Source organism: Nicotiana tomentosiformis, chromosome 4, assembly GCF_000390325.3.
Source record: "Nicotiana tomentosiformis chromosome 4, ASM39032v3, whole genome shotgun sequence".
In the NCBI taxonomy this organism is placed as follows: Eukaryota; Viridiplantae; Streptophyta; class Magnoliopsida; order Solanales; family Solanaceae; genus Nicotiana; species Nicotiana tomentosiformis.
In genome coordinates this window covers 82073603-82086485 of record NC_090815.1, presented here as the reverse complement: position 1 = coordinate 82086485, position 12883 = coordinate 82073603, and the positions used below count along the sequence as shown (strand labels likewise).

Genomic DNA, 12883 nt, shown 5'->3' with positions numbered 1-12883 from the left:
AGAAACTTGATCGTGCCATGTTGCCCTTGTAAATGATTTTTGACATATATATAAACTTTCTTCCTTTCCGCCTTATAAAATTATAAAGTGTGTTATTCTAAGATCCGAGGTTTAGACAATTTGATTGGAACTGAATTAGTATAGCCTTTAGACTTTATGATCGAGTGAGTGCTTGCTTGAACTCGAAGTAAGGCAACCCTTAGGTTTTTTATTTGAGCGAGGATGGTCTCTCGAACTCAAAGAAAAAAACAGCCCTTAGGCTTTTGTAAAAAGATTGTTTATGGCTTTGTCCCCTTTTTGGCTTGAAAAAGTTTTTTATCATTTGTATTTGCGAAACTTGTAATTCCTTGGTATGAAATAAGGAATTGTTCGAGAGTTCGAACAATTTTGTACTCATTAGAGTTTTCGAGGCTTGATATTATCGAAACCTTTTATGATTTTGCCAGGGGTAGCCTTTTTAACCATTTTATGAAAGAATTCAAAGGCCTGTCTTGTTTTCGAAATTAGGACATCTCTGATCTGTGTTAATTCGGTCGTAGCCTCTTTAGTTCGGGATTTGCCTCTTCGGCGTATTTTCCCGATTTACTTCTAGCTTACCCGAAGTGTCATTCCCCGAGTGGGGTGGCCATGGCCTATAAACTCGAGGGTTGCCTAAAAAGTCTTATGATCTCGGAGTTTATATAATTCGACTCATTTATTTTTTGGACGACAGTCCCCGATTATGGGGGTAATCATCCGAACTCTGGTCATGGTCGGCCCTTAAGCCTCTTTACATAATAGATCGAGAATATGAAGTAGAAAAACTTTTCTAAGGTACGAAATACTGGTAATGAAGAATACTTCTCTTTATAAATCATTATACATGCGTACATGTTTTATGTCAGGGCTCGAGCAAACTACGCGGGCATGGTTCGTTTGACCGTTTGGCCCTTACAAATATTTCCTATCGAGACCTTGCTACCATGAAGTAACTTCCTCGCATCAAACTTGATATTCGAGGGCAATGCCCCCCAATATTCGAGGTTGATTGTAAACAGGCCTTGGATACTATTGAATTATTTTAAGTTAAAACGATCAATGGTTGCCTTATTAAAAACCTCACCGGAAAACCCATTTGAGACAAAACCGATCTAAGCGAAAAAGAATGCAACGCGTGCTTTCAGACCTAAAGGCTTCATGTTGAAGAATCCATCATTGTTTTTGGTCTAACACCTGCAAGGGTTAGTTTTGAAATATAAATGAAAATGGGAGGGGTCGTACCTTAACAGTAGTATCTTTTTAGGTGCGATACGTTCCAATTGCTCGGTAGTTGTTTGTCGTTTATCATGCCGAGCTTGTAGGATCCTTTTTTCGATAATTTCGAGAACCTGATACGATCCTTCCCAGTTCGGGCCCAGTTTCCCTTCATTCGGATTTTGGGTGTTGAGGGTGACTTTTCTTAGCACCAAGTCCCCGTTGTTAAATTGTCAAAGATTTGTTCTTTAATTGTAGTACCTTTCGATCCGCTGTTTTTGGACGGCTAATCAGATGAGAGAGACTTCGCGTCTTTCGTCCAACAATTTTAGGCTCGTATTCATGGTCTCATTATTCGACTCCTCTGTTGCATATCGAAACCTGATACTAGGTTCTCCGACCTCGACTGGGATCAGAGCTTCGGCGCCATAAACTAACGGGAACGGTGTTGCTCCGGTACTGGATTTTGATGTTATGCGGTATGCCCATAGGACCTCGGGTAGTATTTCTCTCCATTTTTCTTTGGCGTCGGTCAATCTTTTCGTAAGATTTTGGATGATGGTTTTGTTGGTCGATTCAGCTTGTCCGTTACCGCTAGGATGATAAGGTGTTGATAGGATCCTTTTGATCTTGTGATCCTCGAGAAATCAAGTTACTTTGCTGCCGATGAATTGTTTTCCATTATCACATACAATCTCGGATGGGGTCCCGAATAGACATATGATGTGGTCCCAAATGAAGTCTATGACTTCCTTTTCTCTGACTTTATCGAAAGAATGTGCTTCAACCCATTTAGAGTAATAAACAGTCATAAACAAAATAAACTGAACCTTACCTGGGGCCGAAGGGAGGGGGCCAACGATGTCCATTCCCCATTTCATGAAGGGCCACGGGTATAGGACCGAGTGGACTAGTTCCCCAGGTTGATGAATCATGGGCGCATGCCTTTGGCATTTATCACACTTTCAAATGAACTCCCTTACATCCTTGCTCATGTCGGTCCAATAATACCCTGATCTGTTACTTTGTGGACCAGCAAATCGGCACCAGAATGATTTCCACAAGTGCCCTCGTGAATTTCCCGTTGGATATAGTCGGTATCTCCCGGTCCCAAACATATTTCCAATAGTCCATCGAACGTCCTTCTAAACAGCGTTCCGTCGTCGGACAAAGTGAATCATGCTGCCTTTGTGCGCAGAGCTCTCGACTTCTTAGGATCTGATGGAAGATTCCCGTTCTTTAAGTATTCTATGTATTTGTTTCTTTAATCCCAGGTTAAACTTATGGAGTTTATCTTGGCGTGACCTTCTTCGATTACTGATCTCATGAGTTGTACGACAATCCCCGAGTTGAGTTTGTCGTCTTCGACCGATGAACCTAAGTTTGCAAGAGCGTCGGCCCCATTGTTCTGTTCTCGAGGTACATGTTGCAAAGTCCATTCCTTAAATCGATGTAGAGTTACTTGTAGTTTATCCCAAGTACCTCTGCATTCGATCTTATCGGACTTCAAAAGTCCCGTTAACTTTGTTTACGAAAAGGAAGGAATCACACTTAGCCTCTACGACCTTTGCTCCCAAGCTTCTAGCTAGTTCGAGATTTACGATCATGGCCTCATATTCGGCATCATTGTTAGTCAATTTTATAGTTCTGATAGACTGTCTAACTATATTACCTGTGGGTGATTTTAGTACGATGCCTAGTCCGGACCCCTTCGCGTTCGAAGCACCATCCGTAAAGAGGGTCCAGACTCTCTAATATGTTCCCAATTTTATCAGTAGTTCTTTTTCAATCTCGGGTACGAAGGCCGGTGTAAAGTCAGCCACGAAGTCCGCCAAGATTTGAGATTTGATGGTGGTTTAGGGTTGATACTCAATATCGTACCCACTGATTTCTATGGCCCATTTGGCCAATCGACCCGAAAGCTCAAGTTTGTGTAAAATATTTCGAAGGGGATAAGTTGTTACAGCATATATCGGATGGCATTAGAAATATGGTTTTAATTTCCTAGAGGCGCTTATTAAAGCAAACGCTAATTTTTCTAAGTGTGGATATCTAGTTTCGGCCTCACCTAAGGCCCGACTGACATAATAAATAGGGAATTGCATACCTTGTTCTTCTCGGACCAGGACTCCACTTACCGCTATCTCTGAGATAGCTAAGTACAGGTAAAGTTATTCATCCACTTTCGGGGTATGAAGCAGCGGCGGGCTAGATAAATACTGCTTTAGTTCCTCCAAGGCCTGCTGGCATTCCGGAGTCCATGAAAAATTGCTCTTCTTTTTAAGCAGTGAGAAAAATCGGTGGCTCCTATCTAAGGATCTCGAAATGAATCGTCCTAGGGCGGTTATCCGCCCCGTCAGCCTCTGCACGGCCTTTACATTATCCACTATCGTGATATCCTCAATAGCTTTGATTTTATCTGGGTTGATCTCGATTCCCCGATTGGACACCATGAAACCAAGAAACTTGCCCGAGCCAACCCCGAATGCACATTTTACGGGGTTGAGCTTCATATTGTACTCCCTCAGTATATCGAAAGTTTCCTGCAAATGCTTTAAATGGTCCACTGCTCACAGGGACTTAACTAATATGTCATCAATATAAATTTCCATTGATTTTCTTATTTGTTCTTCGAACATTCGGTTTACTAGGCGTTGATAAGTTACACCAGCATTTTTTAGACTGAATGGCATTACGTTATAACAGTAGGTATCGTACTTAGTGATAAAGGAGGTCTTTTTCTGATCATCCGGGTTCATCTGTATCTGGTTGTACCCAGAGTAGGCATCGAGAAAACTGAGAGTCTCGTGGCCGGTCGTGGCATCGATCATACGATCAATATTATGCAAAGGAAAAGAATCCTTGGGGCATGTTTTATTCAGGTCTTTATAATCTACACACATTCTAAGTTTGTTTCCTTTCTTAGGGACTACCAACATGTTTGCTAGCCATTCGGGGTACTTTACTTCTCGAATGGATCCTATTTTGAGAAATTTGGTTACCTCGTCCTTGATGAAGTCATGTTTGACCTCGGACTGGGGCCTTCTTTTTTGCTTCACCGAATGGAATTTCGGATCCAAGCTTAGTCTATGAGTGATGATTTCCGGTGAGATCCTTGTCATGTCAAGATGGGACCAAGTGAAACAGTCCATGTTAGCTATAAGAAATTGAATAAGCTTTTTCCTGAGCTCGGAACTTAATCCCGTGCCCAGGTATACCTTTCGTTCGGGCAAATATTCGATTAGTGTGATTTGCTCCAGTTCTTCGACCATTGATTTAGTAGCATCGGAATCATCAGGGACCACGAAAGATCGAGGTATCCCATAATCATCATCTTCGTCAGTCTTCTGCTTCTCTAGTTAGGTCGAGGATGAGGTTTGTGATTGCTATTTGGTATCCCGTTTTTCCTTCGAATTTGATCCCTTTGTCGATGAGAGTGATGATATTGGAATCACTTCATCGACGACAAACATTTCCTTTGCAGCCGGTTGCTCCCTGTATATTATTTTAATTCCCTCTAGTGTTGGGAATTTTAGAACCTGGTGAAGGGTCGAGGGTACTACTCTCATGTTGTGGATCCATGGCCTCCCGAACATGGCGTTATACCTCATGTCGCCCTCGATCACGTGGAACTTCGTTTCTTGGATGTCCCCGGCCATGTTTACTGGTAGAATTATCTTGCCCTTAGTAGTTTCACATGCCATGTTGAATCTGTTTAGTACCAGGGTTGCGGGCACGACCTGGTCCTGTAGACCGAGTTGCTCTACGACTCTCGATCAAATGATGTTGGCCGAACTACCTGGATCAATTAACACACGCTTAACTTGAGTTTTATTCATAAGTACAGATATTACCAGTGCATCGTTATGGGGTTGCATGATTCCTTCTGCGTCTTCGTCATTAAAGGACAAGGTTCCTTTTAGTATGTAATCCTAAACTCGAGATCGCTTCTCTCTTACAATCGACATCTTAGTGCATTTAAGCACTAGCCCCTGGGGGATTTCGATCCCTTTTATGATCATGTGGATAATGTGTTGTGGCTTTTCTTGTTCGTTTTGTCTATTGAACTCTCTATTTTTGAAATGATTCTTGGCCCGATCACTTAAAAACTCTCGAAGGTGCCCTTCATTGAATAACCGGGCTACATTTTCTCTCAACTGCCTGTAATCTTCCATTTTCTGGCCATGGGTGCCATGATACTTGCACATTTGATTAGGATTTCTCTGGGCTGGATCGGTCTGCAGAGGTCGAGTCCATTGAAGTTATACTCTGACAATTGCGGTGCTTCCTTAAGTCTGGTATGCCTGTCGAAACCATTCTTGTTCATCAGCCCTCGAGACCCTTGGCCTAGATCACTTCTCTTTTCACCTCGTACGGAGTTGCGTCCTGGTTCACTGCCCTTACGATCTCCATTATATGGCTGGTATAGGTCCCTGTTCGACCTCGGTTCTCAGTCGATGTCCCTTTTAATAACAGGCCCAGAAGGGGCCCCCAACTGGTCGTCTTCGACTCTAATCTTCAATTGATATCGATTATGTACATCGGCCCAGGTAACATCCAGGTTCTCAATCAAGTTTTTCTTCAACTGATGTGAAGCCATTGAGCTTCGTTCGTTTAGTCCTTGGGTGAAAGCTTGAATGGCCCAATCGTCTGTGACCAGTGGTAGATCTATTCGTTACATTTGGAAACGAGATACAAACTCTCTTAGCATCTCGTGATCTTTTTGCCTTACATTGAAAAGGTCCGACTTCCTGGTATCGACCTTTATGGCTCCGGCATGTGCTTTTACAAAAGAATCTGCAAGCATGGCAAAAGAATCGATAGAGTTAGGTGGTAATTTATGATACCATATCATTTCTCCCTTTGACAGGGTTTCCCCGAGTTTCTTCAATAATATGGATTCGATCTCGTCGTCCTCTAGATCGTTCCGTTTAATGGCATATGTGTAAGAGGTAACATATTCGTTGGGGTCGGTCGTTCCATTATATTTAGGAATCTCAGGCATGCGGAACTTCTTGGGGATCGGTTTGGGAGCTGCGCTCGGGGGGAAAGGCTTTTGTACGAACTTTTTGGAATCCAAATCTTTCAATATTGGTGGTGCCCCGGGATCTGATCAACCCTGGAGTTATAAGTTTCTACTTTTTTGTCATTTGCTTCAATCCTCTTTTCTCCTGACTCTATCCGTTTTGTCAGTTCCTCGAGCATCTTTATAATTTCGGGGTTAGTCCCCGATTCTTGTTCATTTGACCTTACTACAGCTGGCCCCATTCTGTGGGTGACTTCTTGGGGTGGACCGGGCTCAGGCATGCTCGGTGCCTGGGTATGGCTCTGCAACTGAGCTATTGTTACCTGTTGAGCTTGCAACATTTCGAAAATCATACGCAGGATGATCCCGTCTTCTCCAACATTTTGGTTATTTCAAACTGCAGATTGAGTTCCACCATGAATGTTATTTTCGGGGCCAGAATGTTGGTTCGCTTCAATGGCCACATGCGAATTAACGTCAATTGGATCTACGGCCCGAGTCCCAACGGGGTCAACGGGTGGCCTTTCATCCCCAGGCGTCACGTTGTTATTCTCATCTTGATGGCCAGATTCGTTGTCGATAGGTAGGGCCATTAACTGAGAGTTTGTCATTTTCAGCCTGAAATCAAAGACACTTCCAAGAGCAAGTGTAAAATAATGTGTGTTTTATAGAGGTTTATATCAAAATAATCACTATTATCCTTAGCCCGACGGTGGACGCCAAACTGTTTACCCGAAAAACGGATAGAGTTGAATTTATACGTAGTTCTAAGGATACATGATATAAGTTGGTACAAATTGGGAATGATATGTAAATGTATATCGAAATTAACTGTAAAAGAAATGAATGCAAACCCAAATTGAATGGAGAGTGATTGATAAGAGAACAATATGAATCAATATCAAAGCCAAAAAAGGATAGTATTTGCTTGATGTTCTGTAAATCTCAATGAATCTTTCCCTCTACAAATGATAACAACTCTTAATATAGTGGAGGAATCCTATTTTGGATATAATTAAAAATAAATCGTGGGGATCCCATGATAGATTAATTAATTAGTTTTTGCTTGATTCAAGTCGTGATTTCTGCCGAGATTCTCCCCCTAATTGCGGCTATAACGGCTTTTTTGTTTCTTGGCTCGACCTTGATCTTGGCCGATTTCGATCCTGATTGGTTTCTGGGGCTTGAGCTCAATCTTGGCCGATCTCTATTTGTTTGACCTCGATGTCTCGAGCTCGATCTTGGCCGATCTCTATTTGTTCGACCTCGATGTCTCGAGCTCGATCTTGACCGATCTCGATCTAGATTGGTTTCTGGAGCTCGAGCTCAACAACCAAACTCCGCATCATGGCTCGATATTATAATGACGAACCTTGGTCCATTATATTACAATCTCGAAGGGCAAACCCAGTTTTGACCGTATATAATTTTCTCAATATATCCCATGTATATTTATTTATACTTATATGTGAGATATATGTTTGATACATATGTTGAACATGTGTATTATTTTATCTATGTGTTTTCAATAATTTCAACCATACTAGTTAGTCGAGTTAAGAAGGCACATTGATCTCAATCTGCTGATTGTGTTTACTCATCCGGCGTATACTTTAACCCCTACGGTTTCCATTGTTTTTATTAATTTATCCAATTGAACTTTATTTCCTGAAACTTTTTACTTTTAATCATATCCTTTAACAATTGTCGTGAAACCCTACAAGAAGGCCGAAATTGCATAATTATTTTTCAATTTGATAGTATGAAGATGTTGTTATAAAATAAAGACGGTAAAGTAAATAAATCGAAGACAAGTATAGAGAGAGATTGATATATTATTCAATTTCAAACTGATATACATAATGAACTGAAAACTCATCTATTTATAGAAGAAAGGAAGCAGCTGTGAGGCTTTTCATGAAACAGTTGCGAGGCTTTTCTTGAGCTGCTTGTAAGTTGTCTGCATGAGCTGCTTGCAACCTGCATGTTTAATAAGAAGTTGCTGCAAATTATTTCATTGAGTTGTTTGCAACCTGCCTGCATCAGCTGCTTGTAGATAAACTTCAATAGAGTACCAAACGGATAATCTTCTTCAGGAAGATTATCTATAGGTGAGTAATAAATGGACATCCACATTATAATTATTTTCATAACACTCCCCCTTGGATATTCATTAAAAGATATTATGCCTCGTTAAAACCTTACTAGGAAAACCCCAGTGAAAAAAATCCTAGTTAAGAAAAAAGAGTACACATATTTAGTAATACGCAATTCTAACTGCCTCATTAGAAACCTTACAAGAAAACCCCCATGGAAAAAACTTTAGTAAGGAAAAAAGAGTACAACGCATATTTTACTCCCCCTAATGAAAACCTTGTTCCAAATATTTGAGTCTCTGCATACCAATCTTGTATACCATCTTCTCAAAAGTTGAAGTTGGCAAAGATTTAGTAGACAAATCTGTTGGACTATCACTTGAACGGACATCGATGTCACTATTTTTCTGAAGATCATGTGTGTAGAATAATTTTAGTGAAATGTGTTTCGTTCTATCTCTTTTTATAAATCCTCCCTTTAATTGGTCTATGCATGCAGCATTGTCTTCATATAATATTCTGGATTTTTTATTATTACATTCCAACCCACATTTTTCTCGAATAAAATGAATCAATGATCTCAACCTTACGCATTCCCTACTTGCTTCATGAATAACTATTATCACGACATGATTTGAAGAAGTAGCAACAATGGAGTGCTTTGTGAAGTGTCATGATATGACAGTACCTCCACATATAAACACATACCCGATTTGAGATCGAACTTTATGGGGATCGGATAAATAACCTGCATATGCATAACCAATATGATCTGCACCACCTTTGTTAACATTAGCAAGATACATAAGTGCACCAACTGCACCGAGATAGAGTATTTTAGGACCAATGAGTTCTCCATCCTCTTCTGGAGGTCAGAACAGATCCTTATTCACTTCAAGTGACCCATTTGGTATACTTAATGGGTGCACGCTGTCCGTGTAAAAGCGTTTAAAAACCCTTTCTATAGATCTCGTCTGCTAAATATTCAATTTGCAGATCAAGACAAAATTTTATTTTTTCAAGATCTTTCATCTCAAATTCTTTCTTAAGATATTCAATTGACTTTTGGAGCTCTTCTGGAGTTCCAACAAGATTTATGTCATCAACATAAACAACAAGTATAATAAATTCTGATGTCATTTTCTTTATAAAAATACATGGACAAATAACATCATTTATGTAACCTTCTTTCAGCAAATATTCACTGGGGCGATTATATCACATGCGATCAGATTGATTTAAATCGTACAAAGACCTTTGTAATCTGATCAAGTACACTTCTCGAGACTTTGAACTATATGCTTCAGGCATTTTAAATCCTTCATGGATCTTCATATAGATTTAATCAAATGAGTCATATAGGTTATGCCTTACATTTAAATGGCATGACATCTTCAGACTGCAGATTTAATCAAATGAGTCATATATGTTCAAATAAAGACGGTAAAGTAAATAAATCGAAGACAAGTATAGAGAGAGATTGATATATTATTCAATTTCAAACTGATGTACATAACGAACTGAAAACTCCTCTATTTATAGAAGAAAGGAAGCAGCTGCGAGGCTTTTCTTAAGCTACTTATAAGTTGTCTGCATGAGCTGCTTGCAACCTGCCTGTTTAATAAGAAGTTGCTGCAAATCATTTCATTGAGTTGCTTGCAACCTGCCTGCATCAGATGCTTGTGGATAAACTTCAATAGAGTCCCAAACGGATAATCTTCTTTAGGAAGATTATCTATAGCAGAGTAATAAATGGACATCCATATTATAATTATTTTCATAACATATGTCGCATTATTGGACTTTTTTGTTTACATGAGCTTGATATTTGCTTAACAAGTAATAAGACACGATAAAATTGATGCAGGAAATTGATAAATGGATGAAGATAAGGGATTTTTCATTGAATTGTTTTTCGGCCTAGATCTTTTGAATGTTATATATCATTGACAATTTTTTATACTATTCTTTATAGCATAACTTAATGGCTAATTGTTGATAATAGTGTTTATTGTTGACTTATTTATGTAGTTCTCTCAATATATCACAAGTAAATTTTCATGTCATGGTGAAGAAACATTACTATACTAGATTAGGAAATTTGAAAAGAGAAATTAAGACTAGTTGAAAAAACTTATCTAAAACAAATGCGTTTCGTTAAATTGTTTTTGTTGCTATAATTAATTCATTAAACATCGATACCATTACTTGAAATTCTGTCTTACATCATTGCTATGAAATCATAATCCCAACTTAGTTAAAAAGAAATCAAGCAACAAATAATAAAATAAAAAGGGGCCCCAGGATGTTTTGTCATCCTAAAAGTGATAACTTGGTCAAGTCAATCCTTGAATGTACCTCCACCTCACTAAGCTTTACTCCCTCTCCTCAACACTATTTCCACGTACCTTCTCTTCTAACGCTTCCATCCAAATCGCAATGCGTAAGCAGTGACAAAATCCCAACAAACAAATTGGTTATCCACAGCTCTACACCCACGATTAACTTGCCGACACGTGTCCTCCTTCTTTATTTTTATATTTTATTTTTCCCCCATTATCACACACGTTTATTTTAGAACCCGCCGCCTTCTCTAGACACGTGTCCTTCTCTCCTCCTATATATTCCCTTCTCCCTCTTGTGTTCTAAGTTTCAACTTTCAAAGCGTCTCTCACTGTAAATCAGTATCTACACACTCCACCTATCAATCAAAAGAAAGATAAATACACAGAGAGTCAAAGAATGGCAGCGGTGGAATTGCAATTGCCTCCTGGATTTCGGTTCCACCCAACTGATGAAGAGCTTGTGATGCATTACCTATGTCGAAAATGTGCGTCGCAGCCGATTGCTGTCCCGATTATTGCTGAAATTGACCTGTACAAGTACGACCCATGGGATCTCCCTGGTAATTTCCTGCAAATGAATCATTCTGTTTTTTATACTAAAGGAAGAATTTTAGTTTCCCAAACTTGCAACTTTATTTATGTTTTCTTTTTGTGGTTTTAGGTTTGGCGTTATATGGGGAGAAAGAGTGGTATTTCTTTTCGCCACGAGATCGGAAATATCCGAACGGTTCACGGCCGAATCGAGCTGCGGGAAATGGATACTGGAAGGCGACGGGTGCAGATAAGCCGATTGGTAATCCGAAGCCTGTCGGAATTAAGAAAGCTCTGGTATTTTACTCGGGCAAAGCTCCCAAAGGAGAAAAGACGAATTGGATTATGCACGAATATAGGCTTGCTCATGTTGATCGATCTGCTCGTAACAAGAACAATAGCTTAAGGGTGAGTAAATGAACCGAATTAGACTTTTGATTGAGTGTGTTTAACTTTGTTATTGTGGAAAATTATTCTTTGACGGTTGTGATTTGAGTTTTTGACTGATCCAACGGTTGTTGCTTTTCTTGTTGACAGCTAGACGATTGGGTTTTATGCCGAATATACAATAAGAAGGGTACAATGGAGAAGACCCAATTGAATAGTCGAAAAATGAATGTTGGAATGTCGCCGCCGTCGAGCGAGGTGGATGTGAAGCCGGAGATTCTGCCGTTGCCGATTTCGATCTCGACAACGCCGTCGCAGGTTTACAGTGACTTTATGTACTTGGATTCATCAGATTCTCTTCCGAAGCTTCACACTGATTCCAGCTGCTCGGAGCACGTGCTTTCGCCGGAGAGAGAAGTTCAGAGCGAGCCGAAATTGAGCGATTGGGAGAAAACTGCCGTCGACCTTCAATTTAATTACATGGATGCCACCCCAGACGTCGGAGATAACAGCTTGCTAGGGTCTCAGTTCCTGGGCTGTTATGAAATGTCGCCGCTTCAGGATATATTCATGTACCTGCAAAAGCCGTTTTGAGGAAGATAATGGACCCCACTTTGAGTTTCCGTCGCACGTGCAAAAGAGACCGAGGTCAATGACTGGGCACGTGCGGATGTTTTGTTTGTAGAAATAGGACTAGTATCTTCGGCTTTTATTTCGATTGCGTAAAAGAAAAACTTGGTGTATATATTAATTTATTTAAACTCGAAGAAAAATAGAAAAGAAGTCGAAAATGGTATTTTTATTATAGTACATAAACATGGAATTTTTGGATGGTATCTTGACCTTTTATCCTATCTTTTAATGTTTGATATGCTCCAAGTATTCCCTTGAGCAAACATTCTTTATAGCTACTCGGTGAAAACTAATGACAACTACTAGTTATAAAATAAGGTATACAATTCATAGTTCAAAATTAATTATAAGGACTAGCAAGTGAAACCCAGAAAATCAGCGGAGACTGACTCCTCAATGCAACCTTCTTTTACACTTAATATTAGTATTCAAAATATTTAAAATCCCGCCAAATCACCCCAAAAATCCTTCAAACTTGGTGAAATCCCCATCAAAATCCACCCTTTCAGCCCAAAATTCTATTAAACCCACTCGTTTTCTCCATAACCACCAAAATCCCATTTTTTATCTTTTACTAAAAAAAATCAATTTTTAGTGATCCAATCTAGAAAAATATAATATTGCATAAGTAA

At 39.6% G+C, this 12883-nt stretch overlaps 1 protein-coding gene across 1 annotated transcript; it reads left to right on the top strand.

Annotated features, from left to right (window-relative positions):
• Positions 1-10959: 10959 nt before the first annotated feature.
• Positions 10960-12454, top strand: LOC104115983 (NAC domain-containing protein 2-like). The gene is made up of 3 exons (XM_009626731.4): positions 10960-11260; positions 11362-11639; positions 11769-12454. The coding sequence occupies exons 1-3, from the start codon at positions 11098-11100 to the stop codon at positions 12210-12212; spliced, it is 885 nt and encodes a 294-aa protein (XP_009625026.1). The 5' UTR covers positions 10960-11097; the 3' UTR covers positions 12213-12454.
• The last annotated feature ends 429 nt before the right edge of the window (positions 12455-12883 follow it).

What these genes read in the sequence shown, in the direction of transcription:
- LOC104115983 (XM_009626731.4), top strand. Translation starts at nt 11,098, where the DNA reads ATGGCAGCGGTGGAATTGCAATTGCCTCCTGGATTTCGGTTCCACCCA. An exon ending in CGACCCATGGGATCTCCCTG is followed by an intron (nt 11,261 to 11,361) that starts GTAATTTCCTGC and finishes TTGTGGTTTTAG; the next exon opens with GTTTGGCGTTATATGGGGAG. An exon ending in ACAAGAACAATAGCTTAAGG is followed by an intron (nt 11,640 to 11,768) that starts GTGAGTAAATGA and finishes TCTTGTTGACAG; the next exon opens with CTAGACGATTGGGTTTTATG.